General features: G+C 35.5%; 1 protein-coding gene across 10 annotated transcripts in view; it reads left to right on the forward strand.

Moving 5' to 3' along the window:
- Positions 1-25102, forward strand: part of CAMK2D (calcium/calmodulin dependent protein kinase II delta) — a 306210-nt gene that overhangs the window by 268457 nt on the left and 12651 nt on the right. For all 10 annotated transcript variants that reach the window (XM_081303165.1, XM_081303167.1, XM_081303164.1 and 7 more), the window contains one exon: positions 581-629. In XM_081303165.1, coding sequence (XP_081159291.1) covers positions 581-629 — 49 coding nt within the window. The remainder of the gene's footprint in view (positions 1-580; positions 630-25102) is intronic.

Below are 25102 nucleotides of genomic sequence, written 5' to 3' on the forward strand. Positions count from 1 at the left end.
GTGCTAACTTGTCTTCAACTTAATTTGTAATTTCACAAATAAAGAACTTTGTCTTTTCATTGTGGAAGTGGGTTTCTTATCAATGACAATCAGTTTCTAATTTAGGCAAGATAGGAAAAAAAATCTAAAAGTAAATTATTTCGTATAATTCCATTGTGCTGGCCCAACATGAAAAGTCGTCTTCAAATTGTTTTCAGCCTATTATCGGCTTAATACCTTTACTTTCTTTATTCTCTTAAACACATACAAAAAAAAACATACTTTATGCAACACTGTGACACAAACACATCTTTACCCAGTTTTTAAAATAAATTATATATTCTGCTGCTTCTACAAATCACCCAGAACTTATACTGCTACAGATTTAGGCAACCAGAGTACTCCCTTTTTGAAATGTTTATAACATTTGACATTTTATTTCTGTTAAAACCACTTAAATGTATTTGTCCATCTGCATGTCAGCATATGCACACAGCCTGTTGAAGAATTTTGCATGATATGCATATCACTAGTCAAATTCATAAGATGAAATCAAGCCATTCATTACATGCAACTTAAAAATGTGTTTTCTTCTCAACAGGAGTCAACTGAGAGTTCAAATACAACAATTGAGGATGAAGATGTGAAAGGTATGCTCAAGTCAGAAATGAAAAATCCTAACCCAAAGTTCCATATGTATCAGAAAAGAACATAATTTGTTTCAAATAAACAGTGAATTTAGGAAGTAGTCTTATCCTGAAACACAAAGTTAATTTTTTATAAATACATTATTATTTCAATATATACATATTGACTTTTCCAATTTTTTTACATTATTTTATGTGTTTTAAAATATTGATATACTCAGATACATTGTTATCATGACAACTAGTATGGGTAGATGATAACAAATTGTACATTTGTCGATTAGAAAGTAATATGAAATTTATGCACATATTGGATATATTCATGAATCCTCTCTAGAATACAATTCATATTAAAGGACACAGTATGAAAACAACACTTGTTTAAACTTGAGATGGTTTCAAGTGGCTATCAATGGAATTTTGTTTTGGCAGCTTTTTTACTCTAGGTTTTCATGTACTTCTAATATATTCAGTTGCATTGTCAAAACTTTTTCAGCTACTGACATCTTCTCAGTATTAAACACATATTTGCTTGCTTCCTTGTGGCCACATCTCTGGGTTAATTTTGCTTCAGTCATTCATGTAGTTTGTGTTCTTATTTTTGTGTATATAACTACAATTTTACAAGCCACTTGTTTAGAAGGCTAAAAAAAACATTCTGAAAAAGAATGGTTTAAAAAAGACATTTAAAATAGGATTACTAAAGGAAAGGAAATATAAATAAAATTGAATCATATGATACATCAATTAATTAAACCTCATGTAGAAAGACAATTTACCCAATAGCATCATCAAAGCTTATAATTCCATAGGTGGCTTTAGTAAAATATAGGATTGAAAGGTTGTATTCATGTTATTGAATAAACAACCAGGGAATTCTCAGATCAAGGGAAGACATATGCACTTTAGGAAATAAAGATGACTGTGGACCACAAGTTGCCAGTCAGCTCTGCTGACTTTTCCCTTTGGGGTTGAATAGAACAGCTGGCACTATTGAAGTGTACTTCTATGTATATTACTAGTGCACTGACTTAACTCTGCTAGAGGAAGACAGTCATTGTTTTTTATAGTTGAAAGGTGAATAGCTATGTCAGGTATTTTATATAGTAGGTCTGTTCATATCATTCTTGCCCCTGAGCTAAAATTTGAACTGAAATAATTTTATGAATCATTGATGCTAGTCACATTAGATATAGAGTTTTAAAAAAAAAAAACAGATGTGCTGCTTAGCTTTCTCAGTGATTCTAGAAGCATCATGTTCTTAAAGGGTTTGGATTCATTAACTCTTTCAGCTAAGCAAAATGCTATGTGTGATTTTTCACATTTTCCCCTTGATCAAGATTCAGAAAACCTATGCATTATCCACTGGAAAGACTGTGAATCTTAAAATAACTAAGTAAAATCAGGAGGATACCAATACTTCACTGTTTGCAGTTAATCTACCAAGAAGTTTGTAATTATTCCTTGGTGATTATGAGCAGAGTTCCTGAATTCAACTCTTCAGTTAAGAAATACTAACTCAGGATCATCAATATTAATTTATGTACATATCAGTATATACAAAGAGTCCTCTGGTATTTCACAAATGAAAACAATATTTGCCTATATAGTTATGCTGAGTATATAACACCAAATGTTAGAGAAATGAAGCTTAATAATGAGTTCAGAAGAAATGTCCGATTGATAATTGAGCCCAAAGTACTTTGGTTTATTTCCTTGGACCTAATAAATAAATTATTTAAGTTTCTGTTTAACTTTACTAGCATGGATCTGGCCACAGAATCCTAGAGAGAGTACTTTAGGCCTCATTTGTGTTCTCTATAAAACCCATACAGCCTTTGGGTAGCTTTTTAATATTGAATGAAAATGTTAAGACTAGAAGATGTTTTGCAAGATCACCCAGCCCATCATTTTGATTGTAAGGCAGGTGGTACATAACGTGGTCATGAATGTTTTGATGTATTTATTATGCTAGCAATATGTTTGTGTAGGAATCTCTGCATTTATCAGTGCACAGTCCTCAAAAAACACCCATTATAGTTCTGCATTTGAATGATTATACTTTTTCCTTCAGCTCAAAATTTGCTATAGCTCTGGGTAGCTTAATAGAATATTTGTTGTCCATCTCTGTTAGAAACCACATTTACCTATATATTAAACACGTAGGAACTGACAAAAACCATCAGTTATATAACCTGACCAGAACTATGTACTCTTTACAAGAACATATCCCATCTATAAAATGGCATTTCTTTCTTCTGCACATACTCTGACCTTTCTGTGTAGCACCTTGTGATCAGGGAAAAAAAACCACACTTTTCAACAACCGTAAGGCATATTGCCTCAGCATACTCCTGCCTGGTGGCACATGCTCTATCCATTCCATCCAGCCACCTCATACGTAGCATGTCCAACATGTACTTTGTCTTACAGTGTTTCATGCTGGTGTGATCCCTTGAACACCATATCACATGTTCCCCACACTGATGCCCCATCCCCAAGGACTGCCTGGCAGAATAAGCTTTTATGTTCTCTCCACTGCAGATAATGTGGGCAGGGGTGGGGAGGACTCACTTATACGGTGATTTCGCCAAAGAGAAATGAGATAAACCAACAGCACAGTCCCCTTCTCCCTCACTCTTTGGGGTAAAAACATCATAGACAAGCCAGCTGTTCTCAGAGAAGGAAGAAAGGAGACATGGTAGATAAACTAATGGTGCTTCACAGGGGCACCTGGAGCACCCTAGTAAACCAAGGTTTAGAGGAGACCCACTTTCCTTTAACTCTGCTGGTTTCCATTCAGAATGACTATGGTTCTCTGAGGCCCAAATGAGGTATTCCTTCTGAGCTGTGTCTAGGCTCACTTTCCTCATTCATTCAGCAAGTATTCATAGAATGCTTACTGTTTGCTTGAACTCCACGTTTCTCCTTGTAAAATAGTCATTGTCTAGCGAGTCCAGAGACGCAGAGTCCAACCACACTTCTATATGCTTTACCTGAGTCTTTTTTGCTAAAATGTAGGCTCATTCTCTTATGTAATTCAATAAGTATCGAAAAACATAGAAGGTGAGATTCAAGATAAGTGTATTTTTTAATCTAAAAATCCTTTTATTTTTCTTAAAAACTTCAACATTGAGTTATAATCACACTTTTCTTCCTAAGCTCACAGCCATCGTAAGAAATTTGCCTCTTTTTACAACTCCTATTTTTCAAAAGCTCCTAGAGTTCCTTGTTTTCTTTCTCCAAAGGGAATATGTTGACTTCCTAATGATGACCTTTTATACAACTGTATAATTTTGTCCTGTATTCAAAAACCAAATATTATTTCTGATGCTGTCTGTAAACTCAGCCACTAACTCAGTATCATGGAGAGATACTGTCAGTTTGAAAACAAATGTGACTTTTAAAGCATAGTTACTGCCACAGCAGCACTATGGTAAGAACAGATCATTATATGTCCCTCCCCCAAAAAAAAGAAAATAATAGTTTTCTGACTAGAACTAACATTTTTTTTTATTTTGAGACAGGGTCTTGATAAATTGCCCAGGCTAGCCTCAACTCTTGCAATCCTTTTGTATCAGGCTCCTGAGTAGCTGATATTACAGGCATGCACCACTGTGTCCAGTTCAAAGTATACATTTTTAGGTCAAAACAGTTGAAACAGCCATTTCTATTTTGAATGCACTTGTAGTAAAACATTACCTTGAATCAATTTCAATGTCACTGCAAGGCTTTCATCATTTATATTTCATTAGAGAATGGCAATTCTAACAGTGCTCCTCCTTAGGGGTGTGGGTATACCCAAAGTCAATGATATTTAGCAATGGTTCTTTCCACACTGTAAACATTTGAAGACTGTCCTTTGGTTTGTGGCTATAGCCACTGTTTGCAGGGCCTGTCGCTGTATGCCACAATGCCTCTCCACCTCACAACCTGTCCAGCACCATTGCTCAGAGTCAGCTACAACTTCCTGATGAGTGCACGTCCATTTGATCCATCTGCTGCTCTTTCCCAGCATGCCCAAGTTGTGCAACACCTGTTGAAGCTAGGCTCCTGTATGCCCTTGTCATCTGTGTCACTCTGCTTCCAGTATCTCACTTCAGCTCACCACTGAGCAGCTGCTTGGATCTCTTGCTGCATTTCATCCTTACATGTCTAGGACAGTGGAGTTCTGTGAGACAAACAGAAATCTGTAGCTTTGAGACTGATTGTGTGTGGAGCTATGTCCTTATTTACCCTCTTTTTCCTTTTCCTGACTAATAGTTGATGGTAATGAAGCTGTATAGGATGTTTGCACAGTTATGGGCAGAGATGTTGGCACCCTTATCATTTGAGTGAGGTTTGGTATTTGATGATACCCAGATTTCCTGGTATGAGCTAATTGGCAGAATCTTTTAATGAATGAGCTGTTTGCATGTATCTTTTATAAAAATGCACATTAGTATACTGTATGGTGACTAAATACTCAGACTTAGCTCTCCTTAAGTTCTGCTTTATTGATGAAAATCCTCATTTCTGTTAGGATTTCCTGGGGCAGATAATAAAATGATGGCAATCTTCTTCAGATCTGCATGTAGTTCATCACTTGACTTGTCTTACATGTTTTCCTCACTTGCAGAATTATGCCATTCCATTAGGCAAAAAATGTCTTAGAGGACCTTTGGTGTAGTATAAAATAACTGCTTTGAGTTTTCTAATCTAAAATTTAGTTTTACAAGATTATTAAGAAAATCTCTTATCCGTATGTGTTCATCTACCTGACGACCTTTTAGCTTTTAAATCAGGATGAGTAATTCACAGAATTGATGCAGAATTTATTCTATTCTGCTACCAATGCAAAATAGTTTTCTTTTTCTCTTGTATTTCATTTTCCCACATTTCTTCTACTTTATCTCTATATTCATTCTGTTTTTCTCTTTACTTTTTGCCTTCTGACAGGTCTGTATCTTGAATTTGTCAAGAAGAGCTTTAGGTTTGTGTAACTCTGCTGACAAAATACAGTCAGAACTGTTGCCAATCCAGTTTAATATAAAATCAAAACAAAAAAAATCTAAACTAACAAGCAAAACTATAAAACTATATATTTTTATCATAAGGAAAATAGACTCACTCTATTTGAATAAATTTTTGAGCTCAGAGGTTCTATAAATAGATTTTCTTACAAGTTGCAAAACATTATAATGAGTTTTAGAAATAGCCACAGCAAAAATAATGTAGTATTATATTTTGAAATATTGCATAAATCCTAAAAGCACATGAAGTTATCTCTCCATATCTGGAGACTACGTGTCCATGGATTCAACCAACTGCAGATCAAAATTATTCAAAAATAACTGCATCTGTATTGGATTTGTGCAGATATTTTTCTTGTCCTTATTCCCTAAATAATAACAATATAATACTACATACTATGAGTAATCTAGAGATGACTTAAAGTGTATAACAGCGTACCATAGAGAACTTTACCTTTAGGTGCATATGTAAAGGCCCAATTTAAAAAAAACTGTAAATAAATAGAAGGAAGACTAGTGGAGTAAAGAAAGGGAGAACAGGGGGAAGAAGAAGGAGAGGAAAAGAGAAAGTACTGGGGACCAAAATGGAACAAACTATATTCCATGCATGTGAGATTATGTCAAAATGAACCCTACTATTATGTATAACTATAATGAACTAATAAAAACATCTTTTAAAAACTATACAAGTGGATGTGAGCAGGTTATATGCAAAAACCATGCTGTTTTATATAAGGAACTTGAGCATCCATGAATTTTGTTTTCTATAGAGGTTTCAGAACAAATTTTCTGGGGATACCAGGAGACAAGTATATGTTGTAAGATTCCTTCCGTCAGTTTCAGAACCTTGATTAATCTCTCAGTCTTTTAATTTTGAACTCATTTTAATAGTTCAAATTTTTAAAATCTGACATTTACTATTCATACATACTTGTTTATGTGGTAGTTAAAACTACAAGAGATAATCCAACTCACCACTTGTGTGATCCAAAATTTCATAGATGGCAAGAGCTAACATTAAAATATAGTTTCATAGATACTGAAGATAAAACTCTGTTGTTTTTGTTTATGTATCTATTCTTACCATTATGAAATTTAAAATAATCGAATAAGCTGCTGAATTTAACATTATGTATAATTGTCATTTCAGATAATAATTATTACTTGTTTAAACTAATGTAAAATATAAAATGTCAGAAATGACCTGATTGGAATCTAAAGTCTATAATTCGGGTTCCATCCTTTTTTTTTTTAAAGAGTGTGCAGTTAAACATTGTAGGATAATATATTATAAAATAAAACAGATGGTAATAACATGAGCTAGACAAAATAATCAAAGCAAGACATTTAATTCAAAGTTGAAAAAAGGAATACATTGCTGTGGTTTTAAGATATATGATTTCAGTTTAGGGGAAAAAAAACAATTTTCACTAACCTGGATAACCAGATGTTATCAGTAGCAAACCTATAAAATCAGTACTTTAAACATATTCCAATAAAGATTACTATGGAGTTGTATTTCATGCTTCTATTTACTATAAAAATAATATAACAATAACTAAAATTACCCTTTGGCCTCATTCGTCTCTGTACAGAAGTTCCATTCTAATTATTTACTGTTTCTATCAACTATGAATTATGTATAATTCTTAAATTATTAAAATAAAATAGTTCCTTAAGTGAAATACTATCTCCTTTCCTTAGTTTGTATTGTTTTCCCTAATAAATATATCTAGAAATTTTGTGAAATTATATGTATATATTGTGATTCTACTTGTAAGTCAATGAAATAGCCCTGATTTTTCACCTGTTATGAAATTTTACCATTATCCCTCTTATTTGCTCAAGAGAAATTGGGTCTAAAGTTTTCAAAGAAATTAGTCTTAGTCCTGTGCAATTTTAATATTCTATTAGTTGCAGGTCATTTTTTTTTTCAGGCCAATATGTTAAATGGAGAAGTAACATAGTAGAAAGGAGAAGCGGAGTAGACATTATTGAATAATTATGCTTAATTAATGAGACTGTGTAGAAACAATCACTTTTGCATCTAAAATACTAGTATATTCATTATTCAATTTGGTACAGTTCACATTTTATGGGCATCCTCAAGGTATGCTGTACTAGGTAGACAGTAGCCATATTTCTTTGTTCTCATGGAAGAAATCTGCAAAGGACAAGGATGATTCTGCATGATAATGTGCCATGCAAAGAGGCAGATGGTTGAGAGAATTTCAAATGGACAAGACTAGTTCCGAATGAATTATGAGGATGTGTTCTAGCATAAGTCAACATAGTGAACTGTGCTCAATAACACTTAACTGAACTACAAAAGTTGTGCACAGTCTGGGGGTGACACTCTCAACAAGACAACTTTCCTAAGCATTTCTAAGCTTTGGAACATTCTATAACCAGTCAGTTGAACAACATTTACTATGAGGTAAGTGTTGGGGAATACAGGTTGGATGCAAGGGAAATATAAAGGTGCTGTGGATCCAGACATAACTCTCATACTTAGAGGTATTTGTGAGCCATAGATAACTATGTACAGATTTAGTGGCACATGCTTTTTGTACTTTGAATTTCCTGTTCCAAAGTTCTCTAACATATTAAGACATAATTATGGAGTTTACATAAGAATACTATTGAGATGAGAGCAAATTAAAGAGGAGCTACATAGCCTTTTTTTGTGATTTTCTTCTGTAAATTGAGTTTATATAAATCAGTTATCTATTTTGAAGGTATTCATGACCACCACTCCTAATATCTCTTCAGTGAGACTTGGTTAAATATTACCAATTTTAATCTTGGATCCATATGCAACTATGAGAACTTAGCACAACGAAATTATTACTATGTTCTGATGTTGTGAGTTAAAAGAGGTGATGTATATAAAGTGCTTTCCACATTTTGAGTAAATAACAGTATTTTGATGAATTAGCAGTTACTACTAATATCAGGTACCAGATACTGTGTTAGTCACTAAGTGTTCAAAGATGAATGCAAAGGGGTTGCTGTGTTCAAGGTCCTCACAAGCCGCTGATAATATACTCATAATCAGTGTCTTTTGATGAGAACACAGAAGCAGCACAGTAATTTAGTCTGGGATCATCCTGAAAAGACTCCTCAAATATGTGGCTCCTTCATGGTACATGCCTGTAATCTCAGCAACTCAGGAGGCTGAGGTAGGAGGATTGCAAGTTCAAGGCCAGTCTCAGTAATTTAGGGAGGCCTTACTTACTAAGCATCTTATCAAGGCCTTGCCTAAAAATAAAACAGACTGAGAATGTAGCTCAGTGGTAAATGCTACATTAAATGTTCCTTGGTTCAATTCTCAGTAACAACAACAGGCTTACCGAAACTTGTAAGTGACTTCTGAATTTATTTATTTATCTTTCTTTTTTGGTACTGGGAATTGAACCCCGGAGTATTTAACCACTGAGACACATCCCCAGTCCTTTTATATATTTTATTTAGAGATGGTCTTGATGAGTTACTTAGGACCTTGCTAAGTTGTTGAGGCTAGCTTTGATCTTTCAATCCTCCTACCTCAGCCTCCAGAGCCCCTGGGATTACAAGCATGTGCCACTCCCTCCCCAGGCTGAATTTAGTTTTTAAAAGTAAGGAATTATGAACCAGGGGGAAAAAAAACAGGGAGAGGAGAAATGTGTGATACATAGAAGGCACCGAAAATTCAGATACTGCGGCTGACAACCAGTGATCTGGAATCTCACCAGCTCTAATGCCCTCTTTCAGAGAAAGCCAAGCTCTTTGCCAGGCAAGAGGAATCTAACCTTTCAAAGGGAGAAAGAGAAATTTCACAACTATTCCTGGTGTCTCAGTCTATAGGAGAAATGGAGAAAAGACAGTGAATTGCTCATTAGAAATCAGATGTCAGTTTCCTAAATTTCATGACTGTGTGGAGAAGATGGTGTGAACCCTGACCCCAGATTAAAGTGGGAGAAGGGAAGTTTGGGGAGAATGGGAATATGGAGATAAATCTTACCTTTTCCAGTAAAAGTACAAGTTTCAGTAAGCCTGTCATTGAATCTTTGTTTCAAAATGTCTCAGAGACTTCATGAGCTGCTCAGTAACTTCCTGCCTAGCAAAATTCAGGTTCAGTGGGATTTTTCTTCCACATTAGTTCCTCTGATGCATTTCTTTCTTTCTTTTTTGTCTCTGATGTATTTCTGCTTTTAGTTTTGACCTATTGCTTGTTTCCTTTTAAGGTTTATTTCCTGCATGCTGGTTAGTCTTGAGTCAGAATGCAGTCTAATATTAGTCCTTGGGGTCACCAAGAATATAACTGCCCTGGACAATTTTTATTGTTCTTTTTTTTTTTTCTGAAACTGGTGCATCCTAGAACAAGGCAAAGTTAAATTTTCCTTCCAATGGCTCCAACACGGCTATCTTCTGCTTTCCAGTTCTTTGTTTCTGTCTAGTATTCGGATAAAGCTTGGACAAATCATATGAGCATTAAAAATTAACACAAAAGCATATATGTAGATAAAGCATAGACACAATCATTTTTAATAAATATAGAGAATCTTAGATGCTTGTAACATATGTAATTCCTGACAGAGACCTCTATTTAAAATATTTGGATGAATTCATTTAAAAAAACAACAATAAAAGGATGAAGGGCTAGGGATGTGGCTCAATGATAGAGTGCTTGCCTCAAATACATGAGGTCTTGAGTTTGATTCTCAACACCACAAAAAGATAAAAATTTAAAACACACACATACACATAATTGAAACTTACTGTGGAAGCCTGAGGTAGAAGGACTGCAAGTTCCAAGATATCCTGGGCAACTTAGGGAGACCTTGTTTCAAAAACAAAAAACTGTGTGTGTGGCAGCAGGGCAGGAGCAGGGTGGGTGTTAATGTAGATCAATGGGTTTGATCCCCAGTTGGGGGGTTGGGGGGGACAGCTTTTTCCCCAGGAAATTCTTAGTTTTACAGGGTCCTCTTTAATAAAATGATATCCACCAGTGCATACCATTTTTTAATTAACATTTTATTCTATGTTAAAGATTAACTTTTTTTCAGGGTACATAAATAGAATTCTTTCTCCTTCCTTTCTTCATTTATTTTAATATGTGATAGCATTTTTCCCCTGGCTATTGTTGAACAGAATTTGTCCATCTATCTTGTAAAAATAATCCCTGTGATGGGTACAAAGCACTCATTTAGTTATTAGGATTACTGTGATTTGTTTTACTGTAGTAATTTCCTGTGAGTCCACCTAACAATAATAGCAGTAATAGAACACAGTCATGATGAACAGAGATAATGTTTGTCAAATGCCTGGCAATGCCTGACCCAAGATACTCAGTATGGTTACATAACTGCTGGCCATTCTTCCCATGAGTAGATGATATGAACACAGCGTTCACTATTGAAAAAGTCCATAAGTCCAAAGGGACTTTTGGGGTTTTGTTGTTGTTGTTGTTGTTGTTGTTATTGTTGTTTTGTTTTGTTTTAATTCTTAACATTGCACTCAATGAATTCATGAATTAATTAGAAAGATTTCACTTAAATTAATTTTGTCAGAGACAAACATTTTGCTTTTAATTAAACATGATGTATTTTAAGTAATTGTTGTGGGGACAGACAAGGCAATGCACTGGAAGATAGCAGGAAACAGTTTTATTTGGCTGCAGCCAGGCTCAGAGGGCACAGCTTTTGCTGTAATCAATTAATCCCCTGAACCCCAAGTTCAGGTAATTTCAGAATTTTATACCCAGCATGTAAGGGGAGGGTCTCAGAAGTTCTCAGTTTACAGAAGTTCACATAAAAGCAGCTTTTTCTTTCACTGTTCTAGGCAAGTTAACCCTTCAAGGACAATACCTGAGAAGGGGAAAGCTTCTTATCCCTATCTTTCCTCCCTCTGCCAGCTGTTTTCATGGAGCCCAATTGGTGACTTCTCTTATTTTTTATCACATTTTGCATTGGCAAACACATCTCAACAAACTACTATACTGGATACATGTTTGTGAAAAACAAGTACAGGGGTGTTCAGCACCTGGAATGCTGATTTCTTCTCAGCCAGTGGCCAAGTAAAATAGAACAACAGGAAAATAGGAAGTTTAACTACATTGAACTTTTTTGTAGAGATTCTTTTGCTTATAGTATTGTTATGTGAATATTTCTGGAGAAACTTAGTTAAGATTATTTTTGTGTGTGGAGGAGGGGGTGCCACTATATAATGACGCAAAGTCTTCCCTTGTTTAAACTGATCCTTTTTCCCTATGGATAATCACATCGAGTGTTTTGAAAAATCATCCCAAATTAGCTCACTTTGGGCCGTATCTTGATTATCAATAAGAGTAAAAATAGGTGAACTCATTGTTTTCTTCAGCAGTAAAATAGAAATTTTTAAACGACCATGTCTCTACAAAGGTATTTAAACACTTTTCAGGCAAGAGGTCTCAAACAACCATCATGTTCTATTCAGAGGTTATGATTTTGTCAGTGTTTCCTCAAGGAAACACTAACCATCTTGGTAGATACTTGCAGATTAAGTGTGAAAGACCTGTTGTTATTTTTTGAAATTATTCTATACAGGATCCTTGGTTTCTTTATTAACATCACTGCATGTGGTTATTTACAATAGACCATCCAGCAAAACACAAACAGCAAATGTTAAGGAGAGAATTTGGGATTTTAGAAAAATAGACAAACATCCACTGCAGTTATGGCTTTCAGATTAAAAACAAAAACAAAACAAAATGAAAAGAAAGAAATTCTGTTCTACAACGTCATTTGTGTACAATTCAAACTAGGAAATATTTTTAAGTGGGGAAAATAACTTGTTAGGATACTGTCTATTTTAAGTAGAGAATCTCATCTGTACCCAACCTACTTTACTTAGAATTATGGTATTCTAATGAAATTTGTATGATATCATTCAAAGTTAAGCTGAACAGAAATGTAAGGATAATTCTGAACAATAGAAAAAAACACCTCTGAAAAGGTTAAAGATGTATAATAGCAGAAAAGGTAGTTTGCTTTTAAGAAACTATCATGATTTTTAGATGTGTTTATGACAACATAGGAATAGTGTGAACACATAAGATAACATATTTAAGTCTGTCTTCAAAAAACAGAAGTTCTTTATTCATAAACTTTACGAGAGAAGAGACACCTAAAAAAGGAACTCATTAATACCATGTAAATATATCGAAGCAAGCGTCAGTAAAGTGAAATGTTGTGCTTACCAGTTACAAAGAGTCAAACAAAACATTCTTTGGGATAAGAGTGTAAACATCTACACCTGAGTTAATATCCTTGAAGTCTTCTAGAGTTTACTAACATGAGCAATGTTGTGAGTTATTGAAGAGCTCTGTACTACAGTTGCTTAAATTAGATTCATTTCTCTTAGGTGGTGTGGGGTTGAACTCTGCTGAGCAGATACTAGAGCTAACCTTTGACAGCATTCCCAATTGTGCTCCTCCTCAGAGTTCATGTGGAGTCATTATCTCCAAGTTATCTCAAAATTATTTTCTATGGAGGATTCTTACTATTTATTGTCTTACTCTTGATTAACATAATGTAGATGTGAATTTTATAAGTATGGGATGTTCATTATTCATCAAATAATCTGAATGATGTCTCACCTTTTGAATTCAACAGATAAAGGAAAAACAATATATCCATACTATAAATATGTATCTACTATGTTATATTTTATAATAATTTTATAATTTATATTGTTAGATTAAATAATAGTAAAAGTAATAATATATTGTTATTTCTAAAAACTATGGTTAAGATATTTAATTTGAACAGAAGCCACGTTTGTTAAACTTTTCTGGACCTCTGAAATTTGAACAAGATATTCCATTAAACACTTTGATTTTTTTTTTTCAGTACTGGGATCAAACCCAGGACCTTTCCCATGTTGCTGGGTAAATGTTCTACCACTTAGTTACTGCCCAATCCGTTTTATTTTATTTTGAGACAAGCTTTTGCTACATTGCCCAGGCTAGCCTTGAGTTTGAGATCCTCCTGCCTCAGCCTCTTGAGTAGCTGGGATTACAGGTGTGTGCCACTGTACCCAGTTAAAATAATTTTCTAAACTGAATTTGGAACAGAATATCCCACAGATAAACTGGTTGTATAATGCCATTATGAGATATCACTAAGACTCATTTAGACAGTTTCAGTCTAATAGCATATCTTTATCTTCTTAGTGAAGCTTTGGAAAATACAGTAACTGAGCACAGAAATGGATCTTGGTCCTAGGAGTCTTATCACTGCTGTCTGTTACATGCATAGGAAAACTGAAAGAATTATAGGAATTCACATCGATTTGTGAATGCATGTTTGTGTATCTGTCTGTGTCTATGTCATGAAAATGGAAGGTAGGAATAATTTTCCTCTAAACCTATGTCTCAAAAGTCGTGAAAGACCATTATAAATGTATCCAGAGTAATTGCTCTTTTGCCTTTTTAATTCAATGGACCTACATCTCAAAGCTACAGTAATTGTTAACATTGACAATATAGGTACATACATTACATTGTGTTCTATCCTTTGGCTCTACAATGCCACGGACAAGTCTATTATACTATTGACTTATCAAGACAGTCCCTCATTTCCCCATAATCTTGCAACTAACAATAAGTTCCTTAATTAATTTATTTGCCTTATGAACTTTTTACAATCTCTCCTCATTTATTTTATCAATTATAGATGCTCTATTACTGTTTAACAATGCTTGAGGGATACCAAACCAAATTCTACCACGTTTTGTTAGTTGACCTTTCTGCTTTCCGTTTCAATGGACCTGATCTTCCCTTGCAAATTCTCATTCACTGATTCTGGAAGCTGTGGATTAGATAATGATGGGCTTTGTAATGAGTGTACAAGCTACTCTTTCTACAGCTGCTTAAAATAAGAATTAACTAGAAAATATGAGAGTGCAATGACAAGAAACGCTTAGCATATTCCTGGGTAGTGGCAGAATTGCTGTGTTATCTTGGCAATCTCTTAAAGGAGAATAAGTCATTAAAATTAGTTAAGTGGAATCATTTAGCACTTTAAAAAGTGAAATGGCATTCTTATAGTTGAAATATAATACAATGTTAGGTATTAATACTGCTTGACTTCATCCTCATTGAGGAAACGTTGGTGTGGGAAATGCTGAAATATGACCAAGAAGTTTTGCTAACTTTGAGACAACAGATGAACCTGGGCACAGTGCTATGTGCCTGTAGTCCTAGCTTCTCAGGAGACAGAGGCAGAAGGATCAGTTGAGTTCAGGAGTTCAAGTCACTGTGCAATATAATAAGATCCTGATTTTTAAGAAAAGAAAGAAAGAAAGAAATATCAGATAGTGATCAATAAACACAAAGGCAATAACATTTTTTTAATTCTCCTACCATATAGACAGCCTTGTTCTTTTTCAAAAAGCAAATCTAAGGATACCACACTTTAATACTATAGATTTGTGTTTGCCTTGTTTGGTTGATCTTTTGTTTTGTATTTTGCAAAACTAACAAAGGTATATGATATTATGATATTCATGTAGAGAGAAGGGATGCTCTTCAGCTCTACTTACAGTCTTGATCTCTCGAGCCAACAGAGCATTCACAAATTATAGGTGGATGATTCAGGAAAATATGGCTATAAGCAAATATACCCAAGAATTTATTAAATTCTGTTTTTCAGTTTCCATAAAGGAATGGATAAGTTACTAAAAAGAAAGTAAATTATAAGACAAACAACCTTAATAGAATCATTGAAAATATTAAAACTTATCATCGTGGCTATACTACATTTGACACTTCTGGCAATTTATACTAAAAGACAGAGCATTAACATTTTGACATGAACTTTTGCCCTGAAAGATGAATACCCTGTTCTGACTAATATTATGTAAACTTTTGGGCAGGATTAGTTGGAAGAGTTAATAATACTATCAAGATTTAAAGAAAGACTAGATTTTCTTCATGATCGAAAAGGGGGGTGGGGCAAAGAAAAAAATTAAATAATTAAAAAATCTAAGCCTTGTTGACTCTTCCAAGTCTGATGTTTTTCTTTTGCAAAAGTGTCTCTGACTATTGCCTTATCCTAGCAATAGAATCAAGAGGTGCCTTTGAGAATGCTTAGAAGCTCTTATCACACAAGGATATAAGCATGAATGCCAGGAGATTACAATTTGTAATCTTAAATCCAACCAGATGGTGTGGGTCTTTAAATCAGTTTCTTAAAATCATCTTCTACCATGTCATCAGCTCTTAACTGGAAGTGGCACCACACCTAACTGATTCATGGAACATCTTAATACTTAAAATACTCAGTGGTATTCACAATGCTGTGCTATTTCCAGCATCTACAAGTCAGCTGGGGGTGGCAGAAGTTCCCCAATTACTTTAATATGGCTGGACCGGATTCCTTTATATTAGCAAATGTTCTGTATCACCACTGATAGATTATTCAGAACATAAAATATGTAAGTCATTTTTCTATGAAAATCTTTAATGCACTTTTAAATAGTAAATGTTTATTTTATCTTTAGATCAAGAGTAATTTAGGAATAATATGACCATATTTTGCTGTACCCCAGTGATATCCTTCAGAACATTTTAAAAATCTAAACCTATTGACCCTTATATTAAATGATCCCAGTGCTAGGTCTTTCTGTTCTTATATGTGTGTTAATCACTTATTTTTAGGCCATAATAGGTTAATAGGGCCAAGACTAATAGCATTTCTCCCCCCAATTAACTAGCACTTATACTTTGAAAGTACTCTGCATCAGAAAGGAAAGCACAAAGATGGTTTGAAGAACTTTAAAATATATATATATATATTAGTTGTAGATGGACACAATACCTTTATTTTGTTTATTTTTATGTGGTGCCAAGGATCAAACCAGTGCCTCTACCACTGAGCCACAAACTCAGTGCCTGGTTTGAAGAATTTTAATATATTTTTTTACCCTTCAGCACCTCAAGTAATTAAAGGGATGAATAGTTAGTGTTATTGAATAGGTGACTTCTGGATAAATGAGTTTTGCAGTAATTTCTTGAGAGTATTTTTCTGTATAAGTTTGGTGATTGGTGGGTCTTATACTTGAATAAAATATTATAGTTTATTAAACCAACCAACCAAAGAGTTTTTGATAGATGTGATTTTAAAAGTTAAAATAATGGAAATTACCCTATGTTAACTAATACATCGGACTGGTGAAGTAAAAATAAATTCACTAAGAAAAAAGCTGCTAATTGCACAGGAAATGCTAAGCATAGCTGAGTTGATAGGCACCTTTTCCTCTAAAATTACAGCATGAAAATGATCCTGATTTGTATATTTGCCTTAGATAACTCTTCCCAAGGGTTGTTTTTGTTAATGGCAGTAGGGAAAGATAATAAAGACAGGGGGCACCCAGTTGTGTAAAATTGGTACGATAATTAATTACAACCCTGGCCCAGTAATTAAGTAGTCACCTTGCCAGAGTAAGTTCAAAGACATTTAGGTGGTTTATTTAACTTTATGATTTCAAAATATTGAGTTAGACACCATGGGCTGGAAAGAATCATAGATCAGTGAATTAAACAGCAGAAGAAAACCTCGGCCAAATAAAGCTCCAACCCTGGCTCAGCTTCCAGATTGGCTAGATGACTTGAGCAAGTCACTTAACCTCCTTGTCCTTCAAGTGTCTGGCAGCCAAGTAATGAATTGCCTCTGAGAAATGCAGAAAGAAGTTAAGTTAAATAGAACTATACATGTTGAGAGACACGGAATTGCTAAGTTAACACCTAAAACATACTAAGCAACTATTTTAACTGTACAACTTTTGACCATCAGTAATCTTTTTTCTTGGTACTGGGGATTGATCACCAAGGGATGCCTTATCATCGAATTACAGCCACAGTCTTTTTCTTTTTTATTTTAAGACAGGGTCTCATTAAGTTGCTGAGGCTGGCCTTGAACTTGCAATTCTCCTGCCTCAGCCTTCATAGTTGCTGAGATGACAGGCTATGCCACTATGGTCCAGCTGGAATAAACAATCTTTTATTTGTTCTTTTTAGATATACATGACAGCAGAATATATTTTGACATATTATGCATACATGAAGTATAACTTCACATTCTTGTGGTTGTAAATGATGCAGAGTTACACATATATGAACATAGAAAAGTTATGTCTGATTCATTCTACTGTCTTTCCCATTCCCAGCCCCCTTCCCTTCCCATCATCCCCCTTTATCTAACCCAATGAACTTCTGTTCTCCCCCACCCCTTATTGTGTATTAGCATCCACATATCAGAGAGAACTTGAATAAATAATCTTTAGGCACAGTTCACTAAAAGATTTCAACAGGGAGCACTCTGTCAACATCTTAGTCAAAATCAGTTTGCAAGTATAAATTCTGTTTATTTCCTCGTCCAAGTTTCACAGTAGGCAGTTAGATTCCGGGTTTATCATTAAGTCCTTTCATCTCAACAAACTAATTCATCCAAATCTAAATAAACACAAAATTCAAGCTGAACTAACTAGAATGTTTTATTGCACTCAATGATCCTAAAAAGACAATAAGTTTAAACATTGATGCAAAATTCCTAATTTATCTTACTAGCTATTTGTGGATTATCTGAAATATGACAGGCTCGTATATTGTGGTCATTCTGTCGACTCTGAAGTCTTCAAGATCCATGAGTCTTTCCAGTTAATGGAGTGACATCCAGACTGCTAGGACACATGATCATTATCTACTTATTTGTCATTTACCTGATATTTTAAAATATACTCTGTACTTATATGTATTGCCTACCATGTATTTACTTATTCATATGCATGTACATTTATAGATATTGACTTACTACTTGGAGTTCAAGGTACAAAATGGTCAAGTCCTGCTCAGACATATGTGAACGTCCCATGATAATGCAGTAAGGTCACAGTAAGATAAAATAGCTTAGTCTGGAGCCATCCGGGAGAGCAACAAAGGAGTCATATATGAGCAGGGAATGGGAGATTTCCAGGCAGAAGAATCAGTGGGAAAAAAAGAGAGTAATCAGTCAAGACTAGTTAAAAAAGCATGACATCCCTAGTTATGGTAGAGAATAGGTTATGTGGGAGCCCCATGGGACAGATAGTGTCAGGTGATGAAGCTGGAAAAATAGAGGAGGAGAATCTTGAAAACAAACAAAAAAGTTTGAGCTTTGGCTTCTAGATCAAATGGAGAAGCTTCCCTGAAAACCTTAGAGGGGTATATAATTGTGTGACAATCAGGGGTAGGACAAGGGCTAGGGAAGGTAGCTCAGTAGTAGGGCACTTGTCTAGCATGTGGGAAGTCCTGGATTCAGTCATTTCTGTACTGGGTGGGGCGGGGGTGGGTAGGATAGGCTGATCAGAGCAGTGACATGGGGCCTAGAGAGGAAGAAATGTCTCTGAGAAAGATCTGGAAAAAAGAACAGGAGTTAGTGACAAACTGTATGTGGACCTGAAAAGAAAGAGACACTGACGTTCTGGTTTGGTCGACTGAGTAGACCATGATACCACTGTCCATGATGAGAAATAGAAGAGAAGCAGCAGGTTTTGTGAGGAGGATAAACTGGGTCCGAAACGCCAGGCCAACTAGAGATGTTTAGAATTTAGTTAGAAACATGAACATGGAGCCTAAAAAGATTTACAGTCTCAGTGATAGACATTTGGCAATCTCAGCATGCGGTCAGAGCCAGAGGAGTAAATGAGATTGCCAAGGGCAAGCAAGTGAAATAGTGAGGAGGCTGAGAATGTACCCTGGGAAACATCCTCATAAGTGCCAAAGAAAAATAATGACTCATGGATGATTGCATACAGGAACAAAGGAAAGCAGTAAAGTCCAGAAGAAACCCAGGGTTTGGAGCTGGGAGATTGGTAAATTGTAGTTCCATTAGTTAAAACAAGAAAGACAAAAAGAAAAAGGAGTTTGGTGATCAATTTTAGACAAGTGAAAAAAATTATTTTATTTTCTTACCATGATAAGTTGTGTTACATTATACCTAAACTATTTTCAAAGTTTTATATCTTATTTATTTATTTATCTGTGTATTTCTTTTTGGTGCAGAGAAGATTGAACTCAAGGCCTTATGTAAGATAAACATGCACTCTGTCACTGTTTTACACCCGCTTTTATATTTTCAAGGTCTATCTGACCATCGTCAAATACTGTAGTATGGAGTATTGGAAAGGCCATGGGACTAGGAATTAGAAACCAGTTGAGTTTTTTTCTGGACTCACTATTCATTCAAATATTTGCTGAACATTTTTCCTATGCCACATACTATATTAGATGTTGGTGTTGCGGTGATGTAATAATTGCCCCCTACAAAATAATAGAGAAAACTAATTAATGAAATATACACAACAAACCCATGATGACAAGTGTACTAGTGCTTTTAAAAAGCAAATATAGGATATGTGTGAATTTATAACAACCTAGAACCTGACCTATCATGTGGGTCAGTGAAGGTTTTTTTTTTTTTGAGGAAATAATAATTGAGTTGAGAACTGATATGAAAAATAAGTAAATAAAAAGCAAGAGATGGTACAGCATATATGAAGAGCTGTAGGAGGAAGCATGGCTATTTCAAAGTGCTAAAAGAAGGCAGCATGGGTCCAACAGAGAGAATAAAGTCAAACAGTATTTGAATGGGTCTAGTGATATGAACAAGGTCTAGATATTGAAAGGTTTTATTATGTGTCTTTAGACACTTATACCAAGAATGATGATAAGACTTGAGAAAAAAATCATTTGTGGATTATCAGAAGAGCCATGCTTTAAAAAGAACAAAAAGGTTTGACTGCAGAGAACAGAATGATGAAGAGAAGTGGTGATAGAAGCATCTTGTAGGAAGGCCATTAACAGAGCCTGTACAGAAATGAGGGGCCCTTGTACTTGGAATGGTGGTGGAGGAGAGAGGAAGACTGATGTCTAAGACATTTAAAAGGCAAAAGCAATGGAACCTGACAGATTGAATAGGAGTGGTTAGGAGGGGGGTTCCAAGATGATTCTCCGGCATCTTTCTTGCCCGTGCATCTAAATGGATAATGTTGCCATCACTCCAATGGAGGTCCATGGAGGTACAAGGTTTTTGGTTGTGAGAGTTGATAAGATTAAATGAGATATGTTAATTTTGAGGTATATTTGAGATACCCAGTAGAGATTCCAAAATAGGCCTTAACACACAGATCTAGAGGAGAGATCTAGGAAGGAAACCACAACTGGGAGTCACTGGGAATGTTAAATTTAAAAAATAGGCCTTTGGCTATTATCTGTCTAATCCTGATTTCTAGGAAGTCAGATGAACATTTCATTTCACCTTGGTGACATGGAACTTCAGCATGATTCCATTCTGACTTTCAGCTTGGTCTATTGGGACCCAGTATAGGAATTTAGTCCAAAACAGCAAAACAAAACAGACAACAAGGTAAAATTAAATGTTCATCTGACCTTCCTAGAAATCAGGATTAGAGCGATAATAGCTGAATTTCCTAAACAGTCCAGTTTCACTTGGTATGACAATGAGATTCTCTCTGCTTTAATCCTTACAAAAGAAGGTGAAGTAACCTGACGCTAACCAATCAGTTATTTCTCAGTTCTTCTCCTTGTCCCCACATTACAAGGAAAATAACTTCTAAATGACCCATCCAGTTTTTGTTTCTGCTTTGCTCTGTCCTTTTTTATCTATTAAAACCAACCACCTCTGCTAGACTCACTGGAACCCTTTTTCTGTTTTATGGAATGAAGTGCTACCTGGTTCTAGAAAATATAACCAATTCAGATCTTTAAATTGTTGTAATTTGGTCTTTTGACAAAATGTACATAGAAGTTTAAGACATTGATGTTGATAGGACCCCAAGAATACAGTGTAAGTTGACCAGAGGGCCTCAAATTGAACTTTTAAAAGAAATTGAGCCAGTAAGATAGCACAGGCCTCTAATCCCTGCTAATTGGGAGGCTAAAGTTTGAGGATCACAAGTTTAAGACCAGCCTTGACAATTTAACCAGATCTCAAAATAAAAACAATTGAAAGAAAGAAAGAAAGAAAGAAAGAAAGAAAGAAAGAAAGAAAGAAAGAAAGAAAGAAAGAGGAGGGGAGGGGAGGGGAGGGGAGGAGAGGAGAGGAGAGGAGAGGAGAGGAGAGGAGAGGAGAGGAGAGGAGAGGAGAGGAGAGGAGAGGAGAGGAGAGGAAAGGAAAAAAATTGAAACATGTAAAGTCCAGGTAAAGATAACTTGGCAAATGAGAGTAAGAATGGTAAGTGGAGAAGGGCTGGGAATATAGCTCAGTGGTGAGCTTTGAGCCCGGCACAGTGGGGGATGAAATAAGCAGGAAAGTCAAGTGCAAGGAGAAGTTCTAAAAGGAAGAGACATCAACGTTTCAAGCCCTTTGGCAGTTCCCATGACTACTGTCCTTTCTGTCAAATCTGATGTTTGAAGAAATCTTGAAATCTATAAATAGGGGCTGATAATGAAGCTTACAATAAAGCCCTAGGTTCTGTCCCCAGTTCCGAAGGAAGGAAGGAAGGAAGGAAGGAAGGAAGGAAGGAAGGAAGGAAGGAAGGAAGGAAGGAAGGAGAAAGAAATAAATCTCTAAGTGATTTATTACAAAATTAGTCTCAATTGTAGGTTTGTCTGTTTTTATTTTTATTTTTATTTTTCAATGCCTGGGATCATTCACATCCATATCTTACTGTCAGTCCTTCTTAGAACAGTTAAAAAAAAAGCCGCCAAAATATGAAGTTACATGGGAGAATCTACCCACTTTGTTTGTATGTTTGCATGGACAATAATTGCACTCAGAATCTGGAAACTCCTTTCCCCTTGCTTTTCTCTCCTCCTTTTCCCCAACTGCAAAACCCCAGAAATGACTTTGGGACCTGTGGATATGAGCCTGAGCACCTCAATTCTAGAAATAAAACTACCGGGTAATCATCTCCCTGGGTTAAATGGCCAGCTGTGGGGTGGAGGAAGCACCTGACATTCAGGAATGCCTTAATGGTGCACTCTTCCCTCATCTTGGGGCAAGCAGGGACACATCCCAAGCTCTTCCCACTTTGACTTCTGCAGTGGGCATTACTCATCTTCAGGAAAAGGGAAGGTCAGAGGAGAGTGGACACTCCCCCACAGAGCAGAGCTAGCCATGCACCTGGCCCAGTGACTGTCCCTCTGCCTCCCTGCTGATGTGAGGAAAGCTAGCTAGCAGGACCCCTCCCTCTTCCTCCAGGCCAGACATTGGGCTTGTGGCAACAGTTCCAACCACAAGCTGACTACTATATACAAATGATTCATTTCCAGCCTTCTGCTTTCCTTTAAAGAGTCAGCTGTCATGTGCGGCCTGTGACTCACTGAAGCTCCTTTGCCCCAGGGAAATAAGCACACTAAAGATTCCTGAGTCCCAGGCCCCGCCTAAGTCAAGAGAGTCATGTTGCTCTTGTGATGATACAGCACAGAAGCATTCAGGCTAATTCCTATTTGCTGTTCTGCCAGCCAAAGCACCATTGTTTCTGAGCATAAGAACTAGGAGAGAAGACAATGTTATGTTGCTTTCAATATGCAGGACAAGGCTGAGGCCCCGTTGTGGCATGCAGAAATTGGAGAGCAAATGAGTGTTTGCACTATGGTTCAGAGAGTGAGAGATGGCTGATATATCCGATTCCATAGTGTGCTTGCAAGGGAACACAGAGACTTTCAGAAACTTTAGGAAGTGCTCCTGAGCTTTTCACACTCAGTACTGAGTCTCACCCAATGAAAGTCCACAGATGACATAATCATCATATGTTCATATTTTCTCTCCCTCCCTCTTTCCCTCTTTATTTTATTTTATTTTTGTTGGTTATAAAAGACTGACATTGTTTTCAAGTCAGCCATATCATAGTTTAAAAAATCTGTTAGTTTCCAATGAGGCTTTCCTATAAGGAAGATGCTTTGGTTACCACATTTTAGAACCTAGTTTTCTGAACTCCTCCTTATGGATGTCCTTTATATTTCAGAATTAGGTCAGCTGTTGTGAGCCTTTGCCAGAGCGTCATACTGCTGAGGCCACAGACAGATGAATCACCTATTGCCTAACTAAACTGAGCTAGAATGTGTCACTGGCAGCACCCTTATTTCAGGTTTATCTCAGGCTACTACTTCTGTTACTTTGTTTTGAGGATAGATATATTATTGATATTCACCAAATGAACAAAGGCATTGAATGGTTTTGATGTGTGAAGGAGCTAACAAAGACTGTTATTTTATATTCATGAAAGGGAATTAGGCAATTCTAACCTATACGGTGTTATTTTAATATTGTAGACCTTTACATTGTTAGCAACCATTTTATGGACAAATATAATGATCATGTTTATTTGTTATGAGGTAGTTTCATTTAGTAGATTTAAATTAGATTTATAGAATATTTATTTTTAAATATAGAAAGTTATCACTGTGATAATCTGGAGTTTAAAAGTTAATCCAAACTTCTAAATTTGCAATTAAAACCTGAAGATCAGATTCAGAAAAAATTCAAACTGGTTCTTTTAATGAATAAAGGACTAAAACCAAGGGTCAGTTTTTCTATGATGAATAGCCATCTCACTGACTCACTAAGATAGGTTGGAGATGACTTTCTGTGACTCCCCACCCCTAAACTATTTTTAGTACCATTAGGGGAGAATCACAATATTCTTTAAAGAAAATCCAATCAAATTTAAATTTTTAAATGTAAGTAAAAGGACAGTTTTTGAAATCAAGAAAAGTTTATCCTTAGTTTGAATTGACCAAATTCACAAACTTATTAAATATCTATTTTATTAAAGACATTGGACAAAGCTTTTCAGGGGATTCTAAGAAATGACCAAAGCTTTGTTTTTAGGAAACGTTTAACTAAAAAGACAGGTTATACTATACAAAGCTTAATACCAACTTAAAACAAGTAATAATGTGGTTTAACTAAAATGATTTTGTCATATACATAATTGCCAAATGAATGATACAGGAACTATAGGCATCCAAAAAAACAGGGAAGAACACTTAAGTCTATGTAATTAGAAAAGAATTATGAGCCAAACTAACTATTAGTAGTTTTACCAATTGTGAATTTGAAATAGAAACAAATCATGTTTGGTGTTGGTTTGACAGCTGTACAGAGGGACTTCTATCCTCTCATCTGCCTGCATTTATGTTACTTCAATTTACAAAATACCATTTATCTAAATATCACGACAGCCAATCACAGTGTTGCCTCTTTTGTAAGATTGGTTGAGCTAAACAGAAGATGCAAATAATTACATAAAATTCAACGAGTCAATGCAAGGTATCTTTAGTATGAAGATAGACATATGTTTTTAGAGTTTTTTTTTTTAAGATTAACATCATTCTTTCTTTCTTTCTTTTTTCAATTGGAATGAACCCAAGGGCAGTGGGCTACCACTGAGCTGCTGACCTTGCACTTGTGATTCTCCTGCCTCAGCCTTCTAAATAGC

Source organism: Spermophilus citellus (genome assembly GCF_964194105.1).
Source record: "Spermophilus citellus genome assembly, chromosome: 8".
Classification (NCBI taxonomy): domain Eukaryota; kingdom Metazoa; phylum Chordata; class Mammalia; order Rodentia; family Sciuridae; genus Spermophilus; species Spermophilus citellus.